We start from the raw sequence: 26584 nt of genomic DNA on the forward strand, positions 1-26584 counted from the left end.
AAATCCCTTTTGCAACGCGAAAACATATCACTGATAAAACTTCAACAACAATAATAATAATCAAACTGCAAAAAGCGTACTGCAGTGCAAACGTAACGAGAAGATTACAACTTTCCGGATCCTTGCAGCAGTGGCTCGAAATCGAAAATACGGACGCACGCAAAACGATCGCGGTGTAGAGTGCGAAGCACGCGCGTTTCTCAAAGACGCCTCTGCGATTTTCCTAATTACACATCTGTAAAAACCATTTCGCTCGACGGCGAGACGCCCGGCGACGGAGACTCTCCGATCACCGTCGGGGATGCTTTTGGTGAAATCTACGTGTCGTGCATCGTCTATCTCCTTGCTTAACGTCGACGAGTATGTCGTGCCTCTACCCTCGAGGGACCACCCGCTCGCGCGGGTTTCCCTCCCTTCCCCCTCCCCCTCCCCCTCCCCCCTCCCTCCCAGCTGCGCGGTGCACGCGTTAGAAAAAATGCGTGTGGAGGCCCGTGTGCGCAAAGGCCCTACGCTAACATGACGGCGGCGGTGAGTGCACATCGATTTAAACCAAACTATGCTCGCGCGTATCGTAATGATGCGTGTACAGAATGGAGGAACTTGGTCCTGGCGACGCGGCAGACGACGGCGGTGTGGTGGTGCTCGAGCACGGCGGGGACGACGACAACGCGGAGGGCGGTGGTGCCCTCCTCGAGGCGATCGGTACCTAGGTGTTGTGGCCCTGCCGGTGCGGCTTGTTCTCCAGATTGTTGGACGTCGGCCGGCCGACGAGGTCCTCGAGCTCGTCCGGGGTCAGGACCGTGAAGTCCCTGTCGACACAACGTGATCAACGCGGTGGTGGACACGCGAGATCAAACGGAAAAAAAAAAGTTTGTCTTGAATCGAGACAAATATTCTCTTATGTGAGCAAGAACTTAAGATTATAATCTTTTTAAAAATTTTAGTCTGAGAATGTATAATCTTGATTTAAAACTATTTTTTTCCGTGGAAGAATCGCATTTCTTTCGGGCAAATAGTTGGGGGTAAATAGTGTCCTCGAAAAAATATCGCACGTTTTTAAAACGGTCATATTTTTTTTTTTTTTTTCATGAACTCATACTCGATTTTCGACATCGCGAAATTTGAAAAACGTTCATAGAATACGCTAGAATTAATACGATTTTGTACTTGAATAACGTATCGTTCTACTTTTTTTTCTTGCGTACCAGGTCAGCGATGCGCGAAATTGAATTCTCGCAAACACGACGCGTCGATGATTGCGCCATTTTGGAAATAGAAGAGAAACGAGCCGAAGAAAGGAGTCGCTGATTGATCGCGTTACCTGTGCTGGGCCAGCAGCATGTCTATACTGGTGACGCTGCGCTGATGGGTGCCGTCCTTCTGGGCCGCGCTCTGCCTCCTGATGCAGATGGCTCGCAACGGCGCGAGGATCATCCCTATCATCAGGAGGCAGCTCCCGGCGAGGATCAACGCCGCCGAGTTCTGAGCGGCCTCTGCGCCCGGCGCGAGTTGCACCAGACCGACGACCAGCACCACCGCTCCCAGCAGCAGCGAGCCGACGACGACGTACAGCGAATTGACCTGAAACGTAGTTCAATATTTATCTGAACAACGTCTCTTCACGATGGAGCCCAGCGGGGAACGATGAGGCGACACGAGAATCCTTACCTTTCCGCAAAAATAATATTCCGGCGGCTCCTTGTCTATCATCGCCAGCACCGCTTCGCTTTCCGCCAGCGGACTACCCGGCTGGCTGTTTCCTATCCGCGAGCTCTTCTCCTGGTAATAAGTCTTGTGGAAGACCTTCACCGAAGGTACCGGCAACGCCGTGATCATTCTAAAAGAAGAGATCAAACGACGAAAAGAATAAGAGGCTGAGGAAGACATGCTCGATATAACAATCGAATTATATCATAATGAAGTTCATACGCTTTCTCTATTTTTATAGAATGATTTTGTTGAAATATCTAAAAATATGGCTACATACAAATGAAATATTCTTAAACATAATTATATTACAAAAATTTTTTATATTCTATAACCAATATGAATACATCATACATAATTACTTCAATGACCCAACAAAATTATTTTTAATATTTATTTAATTTTTAAATATTTCAACAAAACTGTTTTTTCTATGTAAATATTCATGTATCTCTTATGACTGTTATAATTGATAAATATTAAATATTATATTGTACTGTGTCATATCATGAATTATTACTTCAATGATAAAATTTAATGAATGTATTAGCATGGTTTATTTATCTCATATAAATTCATGATAAATTTGTAATTTAATTTTATAGTTTATTATATATAGTTATATATTGTTAAGTACTATTAATCAACAATTGTGATGCGTGAATATTAATAATAAAAAAAATAGAGAACGCGAATCGAATATATTAATAATATATTATATTATACGTGCAAGTCTTTGTATATAAAAACATTAGGGCTTACGATCAGACGCAATAAACTCGAATAAGGGGAAAGACATAGAAATAGAGAGAATAAGGATATACAGAATAAGGAACAGAAAATTAAATTATTCTTTGGTTGTGTGTATTAAAGCACGACTTGCAATATGTTAAAACTAATTTCCTGTTCCTAATTCATCATATTTGATTTTTTTATTTCAGTTGGTTGTATCTGAGCTGTACGATCATGGTAGAGTCTCAAGCTTTAATTTTATGGGAATTCGAACGTGGTTCTTCACATCGAGGGATTAACGCTGGAAATATTACGTAGTCGTTCCCGCGAGCGCGAAGTGCTTTGGTAGTCGGATGTGCAACGGCGATGGCGATTACTGGCAAACGTGGTGGTGGTGTCGGTGGCCTAGATACGTTCTCGGGGGGGGCGATGGCCTTTGTACCTCGATTATCGAACAACCGAAGCCAGCACGGGGGTGCAGGTGTACACCGTTGAAAAAAAAAGAAACGTACGACAGATTCTCCATCTCTCTCCCTCTTCCGTAATCCGAGAAATTCGTTAGGCCTGATCGACGCGTTAGGTCGCGATCTCGCGTGACTACGTTCACGAGGAACGCGAGAATATGCAGAAAAACACGTCCCCTACGACCTCTCGCACCTCCCCCCGTGCAAATTGCGATAATTGAACTGCCGGGGGGAAGTGCGACGTTTCGTGTGATTTAACGTGATTAAAAAAAGCGAAGTGTCGAACGCCAAAAGCTTCGACTTCTTCGCGGGAGCGCGCGGGGGTGCGCGCATAACATAATCGGATATACAACTGTTATCGCTTTAGAAAGGCGTAAAGTGGAACGGTGGCCTGATTCCCCGATGTCATGGTTGCAGCTCCACCACGTGCGTCGGTATAGAGTAGGCCGAGTTATAGGCGTGCGCGAATGTGCAACTAGTATTATCTCGTAGCCTGGATTCCTGCCAGAATCTTGAAGGATACGAGACAGCGAGCGTGAGGGGGAGAGAGGGGGGGGGAGGAGGGAGGAAAAGGATATCCGACGACATCCTGTGGACAATAAATCTCCGCGTGCGAGTTCCTCAGTCACGAACTTCTTCATACTTTCCTTCCCCCTTTTCCTTATTAAAGAAACGCACGCACCTTCGCGATTCGACTCGAAGCTGGGCGACGCTACCTCGAGGTGATTCACCCCTGGAAGGTACCAACTCGCGGGCTGTTGGGCGACGCTATTTTATCTCGGGCAAATTCGAAGAGAGCAAAAAAAAAAAAAAGTAAAGGAAGAAAGACACGCGCCTCCGTGACGATTTTTACGATCGCGATGATATTCAATCCGGCGATCGTAAAGGAGGCCTGAAACGTCGATCGAGCTTCCACGAAAAACGAGGAGGGAAGGGGATGGAGGGGGAGGGGGGGGGGCATAAATTTACGGCAACGACCTATACTCCTCGTGCATTGACTCGCCGTGCCCGTTACCTTGGGCCGCGCATTGCTTCGCCGTTGATATTCGCCGTTTGGCTGCGCTCCAGAAAAATAGCTATAACAGTTTCCGATAATCGAGGTTACCGTGCACGCCACATGGACGCCGTCGCGATTTCATTATAAGCCCCGGCAACACGCCGCCGCTCCGTCGTGAGAGAGGAAGGCCGAACCACCGCGCGCCGATGGACATCAATATCTGTCGACTGTCGCGAACGTGACAGATGACAAATATTCCACTCGAGCGCGTCCGGTTGATGTGTACAACCGAGCTGTCCGCGGCAGCTCCCATTTGAGATGCGCCAATCTCGCAACGGGGGAGGGGGGGGAGAGAGAGGAGGAGGATCCTCGATCTCCTCCGGGGGCTTGGATATCGGACTCGGTATTTTTGTTTTCTTTTTTTCCTCCCTCCTCTCCCCCCCGCCTTCCCCTCAAGGCCGTCAAGGCGAAACGCGAGCAACGTCGAGAACGTTGCACTAAAATCTCAGAAGATCGATAAATGGGTCATCATTGCACATTTAACATCCAAGGGGAAATTTCACGCTTCGCCGATAAGCGTTCAACCGCCGAACCAGGCGATTCTATTTCGAGACCTCGCCCCTAAAGCTTAAAAAAAGGAGAGTAACGCCTAAATCTGAGAGTCCGCGCTGCTTGTAAATAATAAATGTGGGTTAGCTCTACACACGCCACGATTGCGACGTTATACGCAAGAGGAGGAAAGGCGAAACGTATCTACGATAACTATAACTCCGATTGCCCCACATTTGTTCATCTTAAACCTAACGTAAAGATAACTAATGGCGATTCGCGAACCATATACACGAATGTTTTTTTTTTTTTTTTTTAAATATCAATATTTTCTCACATCGACCCGAAATTTCGTATTGATACAAAATAAAAAAAAAGCATCACATTTTAAGCATAATAATTTTAAAGCATAATTACACGAGCGTCTGTGATGTATTTACCTTTTGGTGCAACCCCGTGATGAGAGATCGCCGGAGAGTCGATCCCCATGTCAAATTTACGATGTTAAACGTGATTAAAAAAAAAAAATCAGGGTATCCAGAAATATTTATACATGTGAGATAAAATCCGTTTCTCCGCACTTCCATCGTGTTTTCCACTTACTTCGTGCAGCTGAATCCAGGATCGCTCGTACGCGAGAATATGGCACCTCCTCTTCGGCTCGCGTCGTCTTTTCGTCGCGGCCGTCGCGAGATATTTCACGCAAGAGAGAGCGAAGAAAGAAAGAGAACGAAGGCCCGGAGAACGGCGTCTGGAGAGGATCGAGAGATAGAGAGAGAGAGAGAGAGAGAGAGAGACAGAAAAGAAGGAAGAGAAAAAGAGGGAGAGACAGGGGAGAGAAAAAACGGGAGCACCGTAGAAGCGGTCGCGAACGTGAAGGCGCTTAGCGAAAGCTGTTCCAACGGGGTGGTGGTCCCGCGACTACTGAACCTTTCGAGATTCGCGTATCCTGATCGATAAAACCACCCCTCAGCCAGCCGCCCACCAGGGCTAAAAGTATCGTCACCAATGACGACCACCTGGTGCGCGTTGCGCGCGCGCACGTGTACACGTCGGTCCATTTTACGGCGACGTGACCGACGTTTCCAAAACAAACGTTCCTTCCTTTTTCTCCCACGCAATCTCCCTCCGTCCCTCCCCTGAGACCACATCAAATCGGGATTCATCGCGAGAGAAATCCACGACCGTTTGAATCCTTTGGATACGATGCAATTAAATCCTTCACACAAAAACAATATTTCCCTGGTTCAGATAGAATTTTAAATATTATAGTAAAATATATCGCTCTTTTTGCATTTGCTGGAAAATTTTCTGTCGTACGTAGAATTTATAACTGCAAAAAAGATATGAGTGATTATTAATTGATTGAGCGCCACAGGCAGATTTTCTTGCTAAATTTAACAAATTGTTTAGATATAAATTTCTATCTCTGTCATTTATATTGATTAGATACAAAATACATATGCGATATCACAGTCATTTATCTTCCTAGTCATTTATCTATTTTAACTAGTTTTTCATATCTATTAAATAATTTTTGTTATAACAGCAAATGCAAAATTATTTTGTTAATTCTCTTGATATTCTCGGTGCCCCAAATAATGGAAATACTTTCGATATTATCGAGAAACTGCAAATTCTGCAGAGCTTGATTCTCTGCATTAATAGCGCCAGGAAGTTCGAAGAGAGCAGTTTTGCTGACAAATCTAAAAATTTGGCCAAATAGACAGCCGAAAATAATTTTGTTGGGCCTTCAAAATTATTATATATGACATTCAAATTGATTGCTAGAAGATCACAAATTTTTGCAATATTACTGTCACGTTTAAGTATTCTACATAATAATTTTGATGGTCTAACAAAGTTATCTTCAGATCTATATCCAGCCAAATTTTTAGATTTATCAGCAAGACTATTTTCTCCGTATCTCTCTAGAAACAGATACGTTTACAATGGTATTTACAACAAGACCGCTTGCTGTTAGTGAAAACGTTTTATTAAACTCTGAAAGTTAAAATAGCGATAGAGTTGACTTTTGCTTACAGTTTTTTTTTTTTTTGTTTAATTGTAGAATCACATATATGGTTAATATCGCCCGGTTCTCGCGGTAGCGCGATCTCGATAGCGACGTTTCCGTTCGTTAAGAGCGCGCCGTCAAGCCGCTTCCTCGAAGTCGTTCGTGGATGACGAGAGCGATCGCTGTCGATGAGAGATAGCTCTCTCGCTACTACAGGAGACTCAGGCAAAAGTGTGGTGAAACTTTCATAATCGCCGTTCGGCCACGCGAACAGAACGTTCATAGATTTGCAGATATGGCTCTGCGCGTGTGTAACAGTATAATTATAATTATATTTTATATTTTATATATAATATATATATATATATATATATATATATATATATATATATATATATATAGGAAGATAGAGTGTATACATATAATATTGTATAATAAGTTTATACAAAATCTGAAAGATCGTCTTCTGAAAAAAGCACTTTTTTTGCACCTCCTCCTTTGCACGCACTCGCCTCCTCTCATTCTTCATAATAATTGGTCGTCGATAATAATGCGCGAATATACACATCACGAGTGTAGAGATAGAACTGCTGTCGCTATCGTAGATCTGCAAGAAGCCGCGTTCTCCATTAAGCTAGCGCTACCCCCTCGCGCGCGATGAGATGATACAAATAAGAGAATGACGCAACATACGCGTATAAAAGATAATACAATTACATACATATACATAAAAAAAAAATAATACGTAGTCTTTTGTGTGTGTGTGTGTGTGTGTGTGTGTGTGTGTGTGTGTGTCTTCGTTTGTGTGTGTCACACAAGTCACGAGACTTCAGTCGTGTACGCAGATCGCAAAGCGCGATTCGCACTGAGGAGACCCCTCATCCTCCGAATCCGTCCGCCCGGAAACTCGAGGGTGGAACCCCCTCGCCCTCGAGAAAGTATGACACTTCGCAAAATCGGCAAAGAAACGAAGGAAAGGAAAAGAGAGAAGAAAATTTCGCGAGTGAAAACGCAAGGACGAGAAACAAGGCAGGACGCGCTACCGGACCTCCGCTAATCAACCGAATAAATCCCGTCCGTTTCCCCTAATACACGTTGAGATCTCGTTGTTCGTTCACCTTTGACAAACCGAACGTTGAACCTCCGGATTGATACTTCGTTTCCTATATGTCGCGGATACGCGCGCGAGGAACGACGCGATCAACGACGCCCGTTACGCGCGCGTAACAAAAGCAACGATAGTACCGTTTTTCTTTATTAATTTTTTTGTTTCTTTTTTTTTTTTCTTTGTACACACTCTCTCTCTCACTCTCGATTATTGTGATTGGCACCTGTCACCCGGGGGCTCTCTCTAACGAAAGGAATAACGGAACCGGCAACAATCGACGGGGACGACCAACAACGAAGGCTTAACTATATTATATCTACGCATCTATGTCTATATATATATATATATATATATATATATATATATATATATATATATACGTACGCCCGTGAGGAGAGAGAACTTTCTTCTAAATGAATATATGAACCTGCGTTCTACCTGCGCTAAATATACAGCTAAATATACAGCTCTCGAGATACGGTTATCGCCAGTTTGCACGAAGCGCTATGTACACGCTAACGTTTCTTAAGTACTTCGTCTAATAGGGGGACATGTTACACAACACGCGCCAACTTATACTTATGGGTGAGAAAAAGAAAAAGAAAAGGGAACAGCATGTTGTTATGTATTACGAGCGATACGCGCGACGAGTGATGCGATGAGTGATGCGTGATTAGGTGTGGCGATCCTTAAATTGTTAGCGGACTGATCTTTCCCTCTCCGTACACCTCCCCGCTTCGTCTCGCACGGCACGATAAACCCCGATGGAAAAGGCAATGTATCGCGCGACATTTTGCTCCGAGGAGGAAGCGGGGTGCACCCTTTTTTCATGTAACAACGCAAGCTTAATTTCGTTACGAGAGCAATTATAGTGATTTTTATTACGTACCGAGCGGCGTGTGAAAATTAGGCAGTGTGCTGATTAAAAAAGACACAAATTATGTGTGTGTGTGTGTGTGTGTGTGTGTGTGTGTGTGTGTGTGTTTGTTTACATAATTCGTAATAGAATAGCTGAACCCGATGTGGTCTAGAATCTGACAGTTCCTTCTTCAGTCCTTTTTTTAATTTTATAAATTATTATTATTAGGATTTTAATAATACTAAGTATTATAAATTAAAACATCATGGCATTTTTTTATTTGTTCGATAATTTTTATTTATTCAGTTCGGCAAGAAGCTCTTTCGATAATAAAAAAATTATCAAATTAATAAGAGACTATTTTCGATTTATTAATTAAAAGAGTTATTATTTTGTGTTGTGTAATAATTAATAAAAGTTCACGATTAAATTCGAGGCCAGTTAATCAATAAACCGAGTCTGTTTTTAAAAACGGTGTAAATACTAAATACATTTTATACCAAATCACTTTTGACATTTTTACTTCGCACCTCGGAATTATCGAGGTGCTAAGCTAAATAAAATCGCTCCGTTTTGTAACGACGCGAAAACTTTCTGCATTTTAATGAGCCACATTAGGTACAGTTACCTTATTATTACTGCGAAAGAAAGCAGTGTTGGGAGTCAAGTTGTCACAAAAGTTGAATTGTCGCGTGGCTTAATCACGAACGATTGCCGCAAACTTTTACAGAGTTCGCACTTTACAGTTTCGTCTCACTATGTATTTATATCCGTCGCCGGATTTATCAGCTAGACAGATGCGTTATCTTACTTAGGATTGTATCGGTGTCGGTTGTTAGCGCTCTACGTAACGGTGGCTAATTAATCTTACTATCCCCGGCTATATATTACAGCTGGAATCTGGGTGTTTAAGGGATGGGATCGCTAACATCCATCTAGAGATAGTCAACTAAACTCTGCCACGCGTGCAACAGACCGATTGTCCGCTAATGCTAGATTTACGGTACATTTTATTTATCGTACCCACATGTGTGTATGCATTTACGTGTGTATGCGTGTGTATGTTTACGTGTCCACGTTTTCTTTCCACCTCCTACCGTTACTCGCTAGATGACTGCTAAGTGAATGACAGAACATAGGGAGTGCAATTGCGATCGCGAGATCCCGCGATATCTCGCTGCGCGTGGATATCGGGATCGTCCTAATATTGTATACCAGTTTTGTAAAACATCTTAGTCAATTGTTAGTACGGCGCATTTTTTTTTAAATTTTTCATGCGATAACTTTAAGTGGACCCCAATAGACGAACGTGTATCCGCGCGCCGAGAATTATTCTCGTGAGAAATTTATAACGCACCGAATCCTGATCACACACGATGTGTATGCGCACGTGAGTGTGAATGTGTGTGCGTGTGTGTGTGTGTGTGTGTGTGTTTGTGTGTATTTTGTCAGACGTGAATAATCGTATGCTCGTAGTAGGAGCGAGATGTACGCATGTGAATCCGAGTGCGAATTTGTACCGAGTGTTGAACGAACACGAAACGATCTGATCAATTCGACGATCGAACGAAGCTTTCTCCGCGCAGGCACAGACTTTTTTGTTTAAATGTCTCGCTTAAGTATAAATATATATCGAGTGTAAAAAGATAATGTACGTGTACTCTTTGTTTATATTATTATATATATATATATGCAAAAGACGCGGTTCCCTTTCTCCTGTGTCGCACCTCGTGACGTGTTTCTGCGAGATTGTTAGGTGACAGCCGCGAGTGTGACGTTCGTTCCTAAATATTTCGCTAAGACCTTTCTGGAAGAAGTAACATCGAGGTTTTTTTTTTGCTAATTAGTGCGCGAGCGTGCTGGAAAAGTCTTATCGCTAATTAAATTACTCAAGTATCGACATCGACGTGTTATCGTTTCTTCATTTATGATCGGGACTCTACGTCGTTTTCCGTCTCGGTCGTGCTCCTCGTCCTCTCTCCGACCTTCCTCCCCCCCTCCCCTTCTATCGAATTCTATATAAATGTGTTATCTCTACGAGGTTCCTCGTCGGGAATACCGAAGATAAAGCGACGCGCGTATGAGATCAATCGCGTAGATACCTACGTCGTTTCTCCCATTTCCCGCATTTTCCGAGTGAAATAAACACGATTTGTATGCCGAGTGGTCCGTTATCGGCGATTTGACTCGGGAAGAGGATAATTCTACATAAAAAAAAAAAAAAGATTTATGAAAGTACGAAGCGGAGTCCCATATGAAGCTTCTGTAATCTAACTGGATTAGAAAATTGGAGAATCAGCAACGCCGATTTTCTCTTGTGAATTCATGTAAATTTTTAGCTCTCTTCGAAAAAATGTAAAAAGAAAATAAAAAAAAAATTTGTCTTTGTTTCTTATTATTTTTAACTGCTGCCCTTTTTTACGCAGCATCTCGCCATCTTTTCCCGGTTGGACGATCAATAACGGACCGCTCCGTACCAATCGATGGACTGAAACGTCTTTCTCTACGAAAATCTCTCCACTAAAAAGTCTTGTGACGAAAGAATGTCGTTAGATATATCGAATCCTCGATACATCAGGTAGAAAAGTGCACTTGCCTCGACATATACATTTGCAACGTAAATTAGTTAGTGTTGTCGTATATTATATATATATATATATATAGATACCAATGTACGCAACTAGGATCTCGCCGAATATTTCAACTCGATCGGGAGTTTCCCTTGCTACAAATAGAATAGTCAAAAGTCGAAATTTTTCATAGACTCGTTCCGGTAGTATAAACCCCTCGCTAAATCTCAGACAAATAAAACAATCTGCTATCTTTTGTTACGAGAAGAAACATATCCTGCGATTTTTTTTTTTTTCTTAGACGCGATAGAAAATCACTGTATCCTCATATCTATACACATTGGCATATGTACAGGATATACGCAGAATGTCCCAGACGTCGGCGCTTCCTCTCGATCGCCAGATCCGAGATTGTTCATTTCTACGCGCCTAATAATAATAATAATAATAATTCACCGCTCGCAGCTCGATAACGGATCGTCCATGCCAGCGTGGATTCGCTTTCTATCTCGAGTGTGATTTCACCCCCGCTCGCGGAAGACGCGCCACGTTCTGGGAGATTCCGCGTATACTTCAAGATATTACGAAAGAATGGCGATGTATCCTTCCTTCCCCTAAAAAAAAAAAAAAAAAAAAAAAAAGTTCACCCAGCCTTCCTCCCCATCGGCCTCTCTCGCTCGAGTTGAGAATTCCGCACGAGGATGACCCTCTCGCCGGACTTGACTTTCGCGCGATCGCCGAGCGAGATCCCTCTCGCTTTCCCCTCCGCACCCCCTCCCCCGACCTTTCGCACGCCCGTTCCCCTCTTCGTTCGTTTGTGCTTTTAGGCCTCTTCGGAATGCGAGCCCTGAGAACTACGTTTCTTCTTGTGGTTATTGTGATGATGGTGATGATGGTGGTGCTCCCGATGTTGCATCAGCGCGTCGGTCTCCGGCTGGCTCTGATGGCCAACCAGGAGGTCCAGGGTGTCCTTGGGTACGGCGGGCGCCTGCTCGCTCGTCGGCGGCGGGATCGGCGTCGCGACCGGCGATTCGACCGGCAGCGGCACGCAGTGTAACACGTAACATCTCACGCCCGCCAGGATGAAACCTGAAATGACCACGGCGATAATTAGCGGTTGTCGTTTACGCATAACCGTCGCGGTTTCGTCGAGCACGAACGAGCAGAGACGAGCACGCGCGCCCACCAACGACGCGCCGATCGATCGAGCGCGCCTGTAATCCTTTATTTGACACCCCGCAATCGTTCATAATTATTAATGCGCGCCCCGATTATTTTTCAAAGGGGAAATTAAGCCAGGAATTGAGGAATCCGCGGGATTTGTTGAAGAACTCTAAATTCATTTTTCGACCCCTCTTTAAATAAATTTACGCCGCTTGATTTAATTCTTTTTTTTTTTTTTTACTCGAATTTATTATCACGATCAATTTATATATAATAAATATAATTATCAAATCATTATTTGCGAAAGTGATCGCGCTTCGAAAGTAATCTGGCGAGCCGGAAGTAGAATTGACAGAATCGACAGAATCATTAGAGAACGTAGTATTCAATTCCCTCAGTCCACGACGTAGAATGTGTCTGTAATGTCGCTAAAGTTTCTCGCTCGTTCCGAAAGGCCGTGCCTTATGGAGCACAACATCAAGATAAAGACTAACGCGACGTAAAAGGAGATTTTTTTTTTTTCCTCCGGATATCTAAGGAGTCTCACCCAGTATAAGTAGGGCAGCGCCTGCCACGAGTAACGCCAACCTGTGGTTGGTGGTCGTTGCACCCGGGACGAGTTGAACGAGACCGACCACGAGCACCACCGCGCCCAACAACAGACACACCACCACGGCGTGCAGCCCGGATATCTACAATGGGCAATGATCCTCGTTAAACACCGTTTATTTTCGTCACCTTGTACGTGGATTTAATTCCTCAAATCATATACGTTTACTTAACTCTAACTTAACTTAAACTTAACTTAAACTTACTTAAGTTTTTGGATCAAAGTTAAATTACACATCATCACTTTCTAAATCTAATTATTTTATCGTAAAAAAAAGAAAAATCAACGTTAACTGTGTAAATTCATTTTTGATAGTTTCTCAACTCGCAACTTCTGTCATTTGTTGTTTGCAAACGACGTTAGGAGACTTTAACTGCTAGACGTCAATTAGTTCCCTGAACGTTGACTTCTCGATCGGCACTATTGCGATTAACTTTACGTTACCTTGCCACATAAGTAGAGCTCGGGCAAGGGCTCCAAATTGTTGTGCGGACTGGGGGTGGGTGGCGAGCCCTGGAGGGGTGGCAACCATTGCCCTCCCAAATAGAGCTGACTCGGCCGCTTCAGCCTTTTTTCTTGCCTTCTACGCTCGTGACGGACGGCCACCGCTGGCATAGCACCAATCATCCTGATCAAACAAAAAGTCAAATACTTTTTTATCTGTATCGTTCAACGTAGGTGAGAGAGAAATATCACATAGCAATCACATTACCGAATTCGGTAAACACGATTTAACTGTAATTAATTGACACGGTATTTATTGATGAAATAACGTTTTAATTGCGCGAGTCGAACGTAGATTGGTTTTTCGATTTTACTAGAATTACAAAGCACGTTCGAGCGTGTTTGTTATTTCATACGGTTAAAAATACGTATTATTTGTATAATCTCTCTCTTTCTCGCGAACTGCACGGTGACTGAAAAGGGCTTTAAAACGAGGTAGAAACTTGTCGCTCCAATAAATATCAAAGTGCAGATAAAAGAGATATATTCTACTAAGAATACGCGCAATGTCCTTTCACTTTGTAAAAAAATTGCTCCGACAAGACTTGCGAGTAAAATTTGCTGTGTAAAATTTCCAAATGCGATACCGAAATGGTCCTTGAGCAACAAAATGTTGAGAACGTCATTAATCTTATTTCTTTTGCGAGGATATCCTTTGGGAAAAGTAATCGTAAGTAATAACAGTGTCGCTCTATTTATCGATATTCGCTCATATTTTTATTCTTTATTTTTATCTTACGTCGTCGTCTCGGCGCTATCTGGACAATCTCGCGTTTCGCCGGAATATCTCCGAGTCTCGGTGGCGTCGAGAGCGGCAAGTTACGCGTGTTGACGATGAGCATCGATATCTCTTAATAATTCAAAAAATGAATATTATGAGAGATAGAGAGAACAAACCCCGCTTTTCGGCGACGTTCCGCGAACAGTACGAACTGACCGGTTACTTTTGCGCCAAACGCGCGCTATGAACTTTGGTGACCTCGGTTGACCTCGGGCCGGTCGATACGTCATTGCATCCACCCTCCAGCCCGCAGTCGATGCAGCAAAGTTCCAGGAGGCCGAGGATAGAAAATGAAGAAAAAAAGGGAACGGACAAAGAGAGTCTGGACAACTCTGTGATCCGCTTGGTCTCATTAATGCCCATCCATCTCCTTAACGACATAAAACTCCGATAATTAATCGATACGACAAATATTTTCCTTTTCCTCTCGAATTCGAAATGTCGACGATACACGAGATAACTGAAACGCGCGACAGAGAAACTCTGGGAGAGACGAGGAGAACAATAGCTGCGTTCGCCTTTGTAAATCGAAGACGTTCTAAGGCAGCTCTTCGTTTGCTCGTTCATCTCGAAAATCACTCTGGCAATTCAGCATCTCGAAATTAATCTCGGTGCTCAGATTGGTCGGAAACCACGTGATTCAACGTGGTTTTGTCAGCTCGCGTTCGTCTCAGACTTAACAATGCCGAGCGCGGCGCTTGGTAATAAATGAACAAATTAAAAACGTCCGTGAATACGACTCGACTCGGGGCGGAATCGGTGGCGGGGTGATTACGGGACGGAGAACGTAGAAGAACAATCATTCGTTAAGAATGGAGCGTTTCATAAATATTTATTCTCGAAAAATCGTGCAAGTTCAAGTTGTATATAAGTGGTACAATAGAGAAATCGCAATAAGAAAGCTTTTAACTTCTATTTTAAAATAACTACCGTAGTAATCGCAAAGTGTAGCGATGCAGTAATTGCGCGCTTTTTATAGGTAATAAATAGTAGTTTTGCTGCAACGTGCGACGATCTTCGTGACTTCTTCTTCTTCTTCTTCCATCGCGAATTATACGTTTCCCCGGACGGGCGGGCGGGAACCTAGGGGATGTGGGGGACAGCGGCATCGATTCTTCGGTAAGGGGATACGACATAAACGGTGGCCGCGATATCGCATATCCAGTCCCTCCAGTCTATCCCCTATAATTCCGATCCCTCCGTGAAAACGTATCCCTGCACGTCGCAGTAAATTCCGCGGTAAACATAGTAATATCCTTAAATCATTCCGAACGGATACGTTCATCATCGCTCTCGCTATCGTACGCTTGCTCGATTACTATCGTATCAGTCCAACGTTTATAACGTCAAGAATGTAGCGAATCAGAACAGAAGCAGAAACGTGTATATCACTTTCTCTACACACATATACACACACACACACACACACACACACACACACACACACTTTTTGCTCCCAATCGCGTTTACAGGTCTCGCCAGGAATTTAGATTTAGTGCTGCGATGTGAAGAAAAAGATTCATCGAGATCCGGTAAATTTTACATTCGCAAAGTGAGCATTTTATTTTTTCTTTTTTCGTTTGTGCCATATTTCTAGCGATACTTTCATCGTCGGGACGCCCACGCTTCGCTTATGGAAGCAAGAAAACGGCAATTCTCCGTTGTCGTTTTAGCTACGGCTAAAGAGCAGGATCGTATGCAGCGACGCGACGGAGAGAGAGAGATTTCTATCGTCGTGTTTTGAACAGTTCCGAGAAAATCGCTTTGCAAAAGTAACGATTAAACGCAACGACAATTCAATCCGCGACAATTAAAATTACATTTGTATTTACGCGCGATACTACGATACTACGTGCGCGCACGCACGCACGCACGCACGCACGCACGCACACGCACACGCACACGCACGCACACACGCGCGCACACACACACACACACACACACACACACACACACACACACACACACACACACACACACACACACACACACACACACGTATACACGCATGCACGCACACACACGGTGTCCCACCTTTCTCTCCCTCCCTTCTCGCTCTATTATTTCTCTCAAGCTCTTCGATCAATTTGAAATTTCTCTCAGCGATTCAGGGAATGTCGAGAGAATACCGATTCTCGAGTTACCCTCAGCGAAAAAGTTTCCCTTCAGCGAACCGGAGTTCCGGAAGTCAAATCGATCTACAACGAGACTACACTCTTAGGTGAAGTTTAATAGAATTCTAAATCGACGTTTAGTTACAGAGATTGCATAATACTGTAGGTCGGAAAGCCATGACAAATGATCTTTCTCTCTCGATATTTTCCGAGGAAATGCCAAAGGGGGGAGAGAGAGAGAGAGAGAGAGAGAGAGAAGACTGAGAAGGAAATGTGAAAGGGATGGGGAAGGTCGACTTCCGATCGAGGGATCTGATAGCTGAAAAATAATCCCCAAGTGAAACATCCTGTGCGAGCCGAATGAAAAATCTAGGCGAATGAAAAGTTGAACACCCAAAAGGAATCTAGTCCCTAGGACTCTGGAAGGGTGGCCCGGCGCGAAATAAATAACTGCGCGGCAACAGACGCGTTAACTCTATAGGCGGACTTGTCTTCCCCCGAAGATGAGCTCCGCTACGTAAATCGGGATCGATGGTTTACGGCTCACACATGCACCCGTTTAAATATTAAAAGTTTCGCGGCCGGGTAGGCGCGCGCGATTACGCGCGCACGCGACGCTACATACGTAAAGTAACATGATGAAATTGTACCACTTATTCGAGGACGTTCCTGTATCCGAAGCGGACGCCTCCCTTCGGCGCGACGAGGGGGGGGGCGCGAAAGGGACGCTACGTGCTTCGTAGAATCTCTATCCACGGTGAACAATGAAATTACAATTCGAGATAGTACACGAGTAAGTCCTAGCTTTAAGAAGATGTATACTCTTAGATTTTAATTTGCGAGAGAGACTTACGTACTATATATAATATATATATGCACGTATATATATATAAGTAAGATTAGTTTCGCGATTTTTCAGCCTTTCATAGTCGAGAAAGAACGAACGAACAAAACGGAACGGAGATCGAGCAACGGAAAGCCATACTTTTTCGACAAAAGTACTCGCGATCACAGAGATTCAAGGGGAAACAACTTAGTCGATATATCCCCCCTCCCCGGGAGAGGAGGGAGGGGGGAAACGTTCATCTATCGTTCGCGCGCGTGTACGAGTCGTTCACACACAACAGGCACAACGGGCAGAAGGGTAGATGAAATGGGAAAGGACAAGGGTGAAGGGAAAAGGAATCAGACGGGATACTCGTACTCGACGAGATTAATACCGAAAGAATACCGAGTGCACAACCAAAGGCACTTTTGCACGACGTTTAATTCGAAGCCGGTTTAAGGGATGCTTCTGAAAATTCTGCACGCGAGATTCAGAGTATCTGATCGAGGACGGTCTTTTAGCCCTCTTCTAGCCCTCGTTTTCTGAATAATCTCTCTTTTCCCAGCAAGACCTCGGTTGAATTTTTTTTCTTTGAAGACTCGACTTTCAATTCGTCTGACACCTCAACCGGCCACGATTTAATCGTAATGAATTTCGCCCTTTCTATTCGCACCTGCAGCCCCTCGTGGTCTCTCTCTTTCTACATATATCCCTTTCGCTACAATCTTCCTCATTTCTCTCTTTCCCTTTCGTTTTCTCTTACGTTCTGTTTCGCACTCTCCCTCGCGCATCTTTAAATTTTTGCAAAATGCATAAAAAATCGTAATTACGTACAATTAAATATATATATATATATGTGTAACGGAAGCTCCGTTAAGAAGAGCACCCCGCGGCGGCGTTAAAAACGTATAACCACGCGGCATGCGTTGCGTGGGCGTGTGTATGATAGTATATATAATATATACAGAGCACACACCGAGATACCGTTCGAAAGAACGTTTTCGATAAATGCGATTTCATTCGCTGATGAGTAAAATGCGTCAAGACGACGTAACATCTCTTCTTAGGATCACAGAATAGTAGCGCCCGAGCATAGCGATATTTCATTTTGAAGACATCCGGGAACGAACGAACGAACGAACGAACGAACGAACGAACGAACGAACGAATGCGACCGCGCGTACTCCATCGCGCGTAATTACGTTCGCTGGTTCAAGTGGAATCGAACGTACACACATACACACACACACACACACACGCACGCACGCACGCGCACACATACATACATACGCACACTCGTGCAATTAGAAGGGAATTGCGCGCGACATCGTTCGCTCCTGAGGACCTCGCCGATTAAAACTAGTACGTGTGTTTTTTTTTTTTTTTTTACGTGTAAATAAATGCTTAATATATTATAAAAAGGAATATAGCATATTACAAATTATCGACTAGCTTAACAATACTGTCGACGCCAACAGTCGCTGGACGAATAGTTGCACAATTCTTCTTGGCGCACCTGGCTTGGAATTCGCCGTACATATCAATCGATATATATTTTCGAAAGTTAGAGAATATCAGCGCGCTATAATATACACGTATATATATGCCGAAATCAAACTTCGGAATTTCGTACAGTCGGAAAACGTTACGATCATCCCCGATCACCCAAAGATCTCATCTTCGGTTCGCATCGCGCGCGAATGGCTCCCCTCATTTCCGACGTACAGCTGTATGCCTGACGATATTTAGTATAACAATATAATAACTTTCGTAACTTCTTAATAAGATCAGCCACTTGGAACGTACGTGATTAGTGATCAAAGAAAGGAAATAACGATCGCACAGCGCATTTTCACAGAGAGATTAAATTTAATTTAGATGTTTAGAAACAACTAGGGGACGAGAGGATCGAACTAATGCAAGGATAAGTGAAAAGTGCACAGAGAATTATCGTAGTACGCGCCGTTATTTATACGCCTAATAGATTTTTTTTTTTTAAGTATAAACGATTATTTCCAACAAATTATTTATATCGAATATTTCCAAGTATGTATATATATATATATATATGTATTTATATATGTATATAGAATGCGTTTTAACAGCAAAGTCGTTTCGTAAAGTTGTGCCTCTTTCTACGATATAATCTCCACGGGTAGTGTTCTTGGTCCTTGATTCGATTTCTTCCTTGTCCATCGAACGTGTTATACGTGTGTGTTTATGATTATGTGTTATGATTATCGAATGTTTCGCTTTCCAAGCTTCCCTCAATTCCCTTCTCCTCCGGGGGAAACTTCGTTCGAGCGACGCGAAACGACTGCGCCCTTTTCAGCCCCTTTCGGGAATACGGAAAGCGTTACGTCGTGGAAAAGTCGTCGCTTAATCCACGAGGGGATTTCGCCTTCCTTTCGCGTGTCTCATAGATTCCGGACGACGTCGTTTCGCCTCGCCTTCGCGTTCCTCTTCGCGTCGCGTTTCCTCCTCGCGATTTCATCATCGCGGATATCAGCGCAATCCCTTCGTACGTGACATTCCGGCGTCGATTTTGCGGAAATTCACTCCTAAAAATACCGCGGTCGGAAGATGCGAAGAATTTTTCTGGCTGAAAAATGGACTCTCTCGCGCGCTTTTGCCTTCTCTTCTGTGTGCGTTATCCACATATCATCGCGTCTCATCCTTCTCCTCTTCCCCTCCCCCCTCCTCCCTCGGTTCTACCGTTTAGATTTTGGAGATGTAGAGCGGCCGGTGAACCTGCTGCGGATTCCCGTTCTGCTTCGAGTATCGCGCGTTCTGCAACAGCTCCCGGGTCTCGCTGGGCGAGCCCGGGCTGAGGCTGTTGGTGGTCGAGGTCTCGACGCGGTCGCTGATGATCTCCTCCTCGGTGATCTGCTCCAGGTACAGCGCCGTCTGGACCGCCGACTGATTGTCGCTGTTGACTGCGATCTGCGGCGTGTATGCCGGCGGCGGGCTGCATGGCGGCGAGCCGCCGCCGCCGCCGCCGCCGCCGCCGCCGCCGCCGTCATCGATCTTGCCGTTGTCCTTGATCTCGAGGCAGGTGTCCGACGACACCTGCTTCATCTGCTTCGCCCGTCTGGCGTGACGGGTGGTCAGCCCGCCGGTCTCCACGTCACGCTCCAATCGGTGCCCGGACCGGGATCTGGTGAGCTGCCGCTGAACGTACTCCTCGAGGTCGTCCTCCTCCTTCTTCGCGATCACGCGATTCAGGACGATCAGGAAGATGCCGACGAGGATCGCGAACAGACCGACCGCAACCAGCTCGTTCCACCAGCCGCCAGTTGCCTTCGTGCCCCAGTGGGTGAGATCGCCCGGCAGCAGGCCGCTCATCAGCAGGAAGGCGCCCAGGACCAGGAACACCACGCCGATGTGCAGCATCCCGATCGAGGTGACCACCTTCGTGTCCAGCACACCCTGGCCGGCGACGCGCGCCCCGCCATGCGTGCCTTTGCGATGCCTGCCGTGATGGTCCAGCGATCCGGTCGAGGCCCTAGGCGACGTCAGGCCGCTTTCGCCCGATTGCGCGCTATAACGACGCTCGCGCGCGCGACGCTGCTCGTCCCGGCGCATTCGCTGACGCTTGATGGCCAGCGCCGAGTGCAATCCAACCGCGTGCATCCTGCAACACCGGAAAGACAACCCTTTGGCTCAGTCAATTCCCTCTACAGTCCGCAGCGAATTTCTATTTCCTCGCGCGCCTACGTCTCACGTTTTTCTAATCGCGTCGCGAAATCATCTCTTTTTCTCCTTTCTCTTCTCTCTTCTCTCTCGTCTACTCGTCTCTTTCTTTTTTTCTCTGATGTACGAACGAAAAACTTATGCCCACGCTCGAAGCTGGCAAAGCGCCGTGATCTCGCGACGTAGAAAGAAAATGTCAGGTCAATTCCATTCCGTTGAAATTACGTTACTGCGAAGAGCGCGCGAGATGTCGATAAAGCGATCTACATGCCTGCTCCCGAGCGAGCAATGTGATGTAATAATTGAATCGCGCGTATATTATGGAAACTAATCAAAATCTCGACAACTACTACCGGCATGGCGAACGGGAAAAGGAAAGTTCGCGCTTGGGGGTCTCACAAGCTGCGCCTCTACGCATTCTCATTTAGCTCTCTCTCTCTCTCTCTCTCTCTCTCTCTCGGCAGCCCCCGTTTTGCTCTATTTTCAGCAAAAATTCTGTCTGCGTTTCTATCTCAGCGCTGACTAATTCACTACCTCTATTCATCTAAAAGGCCTACAGGAATCTATTTACAGGGTTTTACAGGATGCACTGCGATGGAATCGCGCCTGTCAAAGCGACCGGCGGCGACGGACGCGCGCAGTTTCTCGCCCCTCTGCGAAAGGATCTTCTCTGGTCGACGCGCGTGTCTCGTTTTCTTTTTTTTTTTTGTTCTTGTTTTTTTTTTTCTTTCGAGAGCCGCCGACTGACCCTCTCTCGTTTATGTGCGTATCACTTCTGTCCTCTCCGTCTCGGTCCGAAAGAGCGCGCAACCATTTGCACGCCGTGCATGACGTAAATTCATTCATATAAACATATCCAATAATATTACAGCTTGTAAGTAGTAAATAGTCCGTTGTACATTTTGCAGCTATTTGCATTGTAACTGTTCTCTCTCTTCTTCTCTCTTTCTCCGTATTTCTCTCGCTTCCCGGGAGGTCGGCGAAAGTTACGCTCTCTTATTTTAACGAACTATTTTAAAGAATGACTTCATCGCCATGAGAGATGTGGATGCATACATAATTCATATGTGAAACGAATCATTTAGCGAGGAAAAAGCAATTTCGCAGTTATTCCTATTCCGAAGCGTAAGATGATTATTTAATCTCCATAGCCGAGTTGTAGTAGATGGACATCGCGGGTGTACAATCCATAAAATAAAAACACTCCATTTGACGAAAGCAACTTTGTAAAATGTTATATTTTCTCTCTTGATATGTTCATAAATTTATAAAAAAAATATAAAGAAACAGCAGAGCATGTTCTTCCTTGATTCATAACTTTATAAAAAAAAAAAAAAAAAAAAAAAAAAAAAAAAAAAAAAAAAAAAGAGAAATAGCAAAGATACTTTTCGTGATATGATATCTACGATGTCAGACTTGGCTTTCGTCCCCTTCGAATTTTCACGATCATAGGCAGAAGTATAACGCAGAAAGTTGAGCGTTCCTCGCGGGAATCAGAAGAAGAAGAGAAGCGACAAAGTCATCGATAGAGATGTGAACATGATCGGTGGAAATCCGATGGAAAACTTTTACGTGTGCGGGGGCAAGAACTTCGTATTGTATCTCGAATGGTACTTCAGAGAGGATTTCAGTACTTCGTAATCCGATACTTCGAACAGCCGTTTCGCTCGCGTTATCCCTTTTTTCTTTCTCTCCTCTCCGAGTAGTCTCCGCTATCTCACGCGTAAAAAAAAAGGTGCATGCGAGAGGCGTGTGTCACGAATAAATGCCTACGTCTACGTGTCGTAATGCGTGCTTTATTTATACGCGTAATGAGACGCGTTCCTCGCAAAAGGGCATGTCGCACGGCAGTAATTAGACTCTTTGTAGGACGGCGGCGCGACGCCCTGCCGTGCCCTTTGCGCCCCGACTCGCAAGACGCACGAGGATACAAGGCGAGGATACAAGACGGGAAGGAATCGCCAGGATAAAAATGCACGGCTTTTTCCACGTCTCGAAGGAGCTCCCGGTTACTTCCCGTCGCTTTACGAGACGGTCGTTCGCCGTTCGCGACGCCAAGAAAATGCGAGTCGCGCGCGCAAATCTATCTCCTTCGCCTTTGCATTTTCTGCACAAAAAACGCGTCGGGGGTGCACATGGGGGATCACGACGCGCGGTAATTTAGGCGCATTATGAAAATGCCAACTTGTGGATCGATATCGACGACCCTGTGGGGGCTGTGGATGTCAATCGGCGTCGGCCCGTGCAGGAGAGGCCCATGCCCCTTTCTCCCACCCCGCTCCTTCTCCCGATACCGTCTGTTTCCGTATCTCGAGAAAAATCTCAAGAGTGACTCCGCGGATGCTTCTTCGTTTTACAATCACAATGCGCGGCGCCGCGAAAGCGTTTCCTGCCCCACGATCAATAAAACCATCCCCCATACCCCTTGCAGAACGCAAACGCGAAGTACACACGAGGACACGAGATAGCGGCGGTGCGCGCTATGTACACCGTGTGAGCCACGCATGTGTGCTGCAAGATTGAGAGAGTGAGTGAGAGAGAGAGAGAGAGAGAGAGAGAGAGAGAGAGAGAGAGAGAGAGAGAGAGAGTGAGTGCCCACGCCACGAGAAGCATGCCTCGCACACCGTCATCATCACCGTCATCATCACCGTCACCCTCCTCCTAACCCATCCTCTCCTCTCTCCCTCCCTCTCCCCCTTTCTCTCTCTCGCCGGAAAAAGAGTGAAAATTAAGGCGAGGCTAATTTCCCGCGACCTTCCCGTCGTCTTCCTCACGATGAATCGACCAGTCTCTTTTTTTTCCTTTTTGCGCGGTACGCAAATGCAAGACGGGGGAAAACGCCGGTGGAGAAAAGGACACGTACATGTAGGAGGAAAAAAAAATAAGGGGGAAGGAAAAGCGGGAAAAGAGAGGTAGGGAAGGGAGGAGGAGAAAAACACATAGAAGAAAAATGTATTTATCATTATGCGGGGGTGGTGAGGCTCTGTGAAATAACCGTGAGTCGAGCGAAGCGTGATATAGGCACGAGTAGTATAAATATATCGACGCGAAGTTGAGAGAAGAGTAAACGGTGAGACTGGCACGCCGGTTAAGTGGCGAATTAAGCGTTCTGCTTCAAGTTACGGAAGGGCTGAAAGGAGAGGAAGGGAGAAGCTTCGAGGAGGCGGAGTGCTCTCCGGCGTTATCCGAGCCGCGGACACGCGGATGAAGCCAGGATATTAAATTAATGGGAAGGTGACAGCTTTCCCCGCCAATTCCCCGAGACCCTTCGCCCCCCCCGGGTTGTTCCGCCTGATGGCTTCGTGACCAACACTCCCCGTTCTAATTACGCACTTTACGTTCGCTATCCGTTAACATCCGTTCTCGTCTGAGGGATCGATCTGACGTTTAGCAAACCCGCCTCTCCTCGCCGCGACTCCGCTTTCGGGAGAGAGAAAAAAGGGAAAAAACAAAAGAGAGCGTCGTCATTTTTGCGACTCGAGAAGTTGATTTTCCCATGTTCTCGCGTTTGTCGTTTTCGTCATTCCGTCCGCCTAGCAGCTAGCAGCTAGCGAGCTTGCCATTTCGCGAAATTATCGCAACGCCCATTCGCGTCCCGAAATTGCTGGCGCGTCGCCAAACCGCGAGCTTGGCACTCGTCTCGCCGGGCACCGAAGCGAAGCTCGTCGCGGTCGGATTTATGCGTAATGCAAACGGGAGAGCGCACGCGAGACACGCCGTGCGAGCGACTCATCGCTCGCCGACTTCGTTTACATCCGCGAGAATCGCGCGACGTCGTGATTCAGCGGAGCCAGCGGGTCGGCCGCGCGCGCGGCGGCCTTGCCAAAATGGATTATTACGCTTTCCGCGAACGCCGGACATCGGTCGAATTTCTCGAAAAACGTGACGCAAGCTCACCGATGCGCGTCGCGTCGTTGGATCGTCTCGCCGGAGGAACCACGGAATCTCAATCTCCTGGCCGATCCCGTCGGTGGCCTGGCGCGACGACCCATTTCGCAGTCATCGACCGATCCGTGTTTACGTTTGCACGAGGAAAGCGCTGATCGCTCTCTCTCTCTCTCTCTCTCTTTCTTTCTCTCTCTCTCTCTCTCTCTCTCTCTCTCGCTTCCTCTCTCTCTCGTCGCGTGCTCTCATCGGAAAATCCACCGTGCTTTTAATCCGTGCGTTCGGGAGGAGGGTTGTATTTTTCTTGGCCATTAAAAAACAGGCCATCTGCCAATAGAAGATCTCCCCCCGTGATGCGCGCCTGCATCCCTCGGCCGCCCTGAAAAAGGCAAGGGGGACGCGCGCCTTCCTTTAATAACGATGCGAAAATAAACGTTTGCGGCCGAGATCCCGCCAGGATCACACGTCTATACGTCAGTATTATCTACATCGCGCGTTCGGCATTCATCGGCAATTAATTATTACATCCCCCCCCCTCCCCGATGCGATATCGGTCCGCCGGACGCGGATCTCCCGGCGCCGTGCCGCGACGCGCGTCGCGCACACATCGCGTCCCGATCCGAGAAATAAACTCGGTCATCGGATCGTTTCCCCGTTTTGCCCGTGATGTCGCACAAGTAACCTGTTGCCAGAGAGAAACACGAACACATCTCCAACGTAGTGAACGCCGGGCGAAGCGGTGTGCGGCCGTCCGCGCGCGATCGATGATAAACTATGTTGCCGGAGCGAGCGAGACGCTAAATGACGATTAAGGGCGAAAGGAGACCGGACGTAAAGCGATGAAATTCACGGGAGAATCCTCTCGAATGTCTATACGTACACGTATGTACGTACGTACGGAAATCGTTCGGTAAATCGTTCGCCGCCGCGAACGCGGCGCGTGCACCTCTATAAATATCGCGAAAACGCGAGGGAAGGAAGAAAAAAAAAAGGGAGAGAACGCCATACACACGGGATGGGGAAGATCGACCGCGGTGGAGGAGCGCGAAAGAGGAATTGCGTGCCGCTGAAACACGGGCGCAGCTACATACGTTGGCGTACGGCTACGCCATACGGAGACTAAAATACCGCGGCTGCGGTTACGCGACTGCGGCGGCACCGCGTCCGCGCCTATATCCTCTCTCGGAATAGAATTTTCGCGGATGGATTCCGAGACGCGGAAGCGACGGGTTGTACATCGTACGCAGGATCGCGCGCGAGTTTTCGCTCGAGTTATGTTTTGGGGAGAACTTTGCCGAGATACGCCACCCTCGATGTTATTACGCCTCCCTCGCGCGCTCGACGCATCGTATACATACAAAAATACACGGATGTGCGAGGAAAGGACGCGTCTCTCCACGCACGTTGAATAATGAAAATAAATAGAAACGAAAGGAGAGAAAGGGAAAAGAAAACTTTGCTACTGCGGATAGGCGGCAGTGGTGAGACGGAAGATCTCCTCGCGAGCCGATCAAAGCGAAAAGCTCCTGAACGAGCCGATCAAAGCGAAAAGCTCCTGAACGAGCGTTACCTGACTGTCGGCGAGCTTCAGCTCTCTCTCCTCCGCGAAGAAAACGGGCGAGTCCCACCGCGCGCCGATGACGCCTCACGCCATGAACTTCCCTCCCGGTGGCGAAACGCGTTCCTCCCCCTTGAATTAGAAAATCACCGCCGATCGTCGCTGGGCTGCTCGCCTCCTCTCTCTTTCAGCGGCTCCGTTTCCTCTTGTCCCCTTCCTCCGGCGAGAGGGCCGCGCGGAAATCGTTACATCTTCCACGGGGGAAACGCGCTCTTCCCGCGACACGCCGCCGGCGATGATGGATTCGCCACGGGTGCTACCTCCTCGGGTTTTCCCCTTCGTTTACTCTCGTTCGCGTACCTCCCTGCCTCGGAGTGTGAATTTTCGCGCGCGCACCCGCTGTTCCGCCGCGAGAGACCGTGGACGAGTAGAGGCTGCCTCTATGT

General features: G+C 46.3%; 3 protein-coding genes across 3 annotated transcripts; all 3 read right to left on the minus strand.

Moving 5' to 3' along the window:
• Window positions 1-449: 449 nt before the first annotated feature.
• On the minus strand, window positions 450-6286 carry LOC105426385 (uncharacterized). The gene is made up of 4 exons (XM_011637590.2): window positions 5053-6286; window positions 1669-1837; window positions 1322-1581; window positions 450-809 (listed from the first exon to the last, which is right to left on the minus strand). Exons 2-4 carry the CDS (start codon window positions 1834-1836, stop codon window positions 707-709), a joined length of 531 nt encoding a protein of 176 aa, XP_011635892.2. The 5' UTR covers window position 1837; window positions 5053-6286; the 3' UTR covers window positions 450-706.
• A 137-nt stretch (window positions 6287-6423) lies between these two features.
• Window positions 6424-26291, minus strand: LOC105426386 (uncharacterized). Its single transcript, XM_011637593.2, has 4 exons — window positions 26151-26291; window positions 13222-13405; window positions 12715-12859; window positions 6424-12092 (listed from the first exon to the last, which is right to left on the minus strand). The coding sequence occupies exons 2-4, from the start codon at window positions 13402-13404 to the stop codon at window positions 11827-11829; spliced, it is 594 nt and encodes a 197-aa protein (XP_011635895.1). The 5' UTR covers window position 13405; window positions 26151-26291; the 3' UTR covers window positions 6424-11826.
• On the minus strand, window positions 14869-26293 carry LOC148935918 (uncharacterized). The gene is made up of 2 exons (XM_011637592.2): window positions 26151-26293; window positions 14869-20636 (listed from the first exon to the last, which is right to left on the minus strand). The coding sequence occupies exon 2, from the start codon at window positions 20633-20635 to the stop codon at window positions 19721-19723; it is 915 nt and encodes a 304-aa protein (XP_011635894.2). The 5' UTR covers window position 20636; window positions 26151-26293; the 3' UTR covers window positions 14869-19720.
• Between the last annotated feature and the right edge of the window lie 291 nt (window positions 26294-26584).

The sequence above is a fragment of the Pogonomyrmex barbatus genome, unplaced genomic scaffold, assembly GCF_055798465.1.
Source record: "Pogonomyrmex barbatus isolate J1 unplaced genomic scaffold, ASM5579846v1 scaffold3, whole genome shotgun sequence".
NCBI lineage: Eukaryota > Metazoa > Arthropoda > Insecta > Hymenoptera > Formicidae > Pogonomyrmex > Pogonomyrmex barbatus.

Bases quoted from the DNA above. Each gene is read 5' to 3' on its own strand.
- LOC105426385 (XM_011637590.2), bottom strand. From the start codon at position 1,836: ATGATCACGGCGTTGCCGGTACCTTCGGTGAAGGTCTTCCACAAGACT. The intron at 1,582-1,668 runs GTAAGGATTCTC...ACTACGTTTCAG, and splicing joins AATATTATTTTTGCGGAAAG to GTCAATTCGCTGTACGTCGT. The intron at 810-1,321 runs GTAACGCGATCA...TTGTGTCGACAG, and splicing joins ATGCTGCTGGCCCAGCACAG to GGACTTCACGGTCCTGACCC.
- LOC105426386 (XM_011637593.2), bottom strand. From the start codon at position 13,404: ATGATTGGTGCTATGCCAGCGGTGGCCGTCCGTCACGAGCGTAGAAGG. The intron at 12,860-13,221 runs GTAACGTAAAGT...TGCCCATTGTAG, and splicing joins AGCTCTACTTATGTGGCAAG to ATATCCGGGCTGCACGCCGT. The intron at 12,093-12,714 runs GTGAGACTCCTT...TGGTCATTTCAG, and splicing joins CGCTGCCCTACTTATACTGG to GTTTCATCCTGGCGGGCGTG.
- LOC148935918 (XM_011637592.2), bottom strand. From the start codon at position 20,635: ATGCACGCGGTTGGATTGCACTCGGCGCTGGCCATCAAGCGTCAGCGA.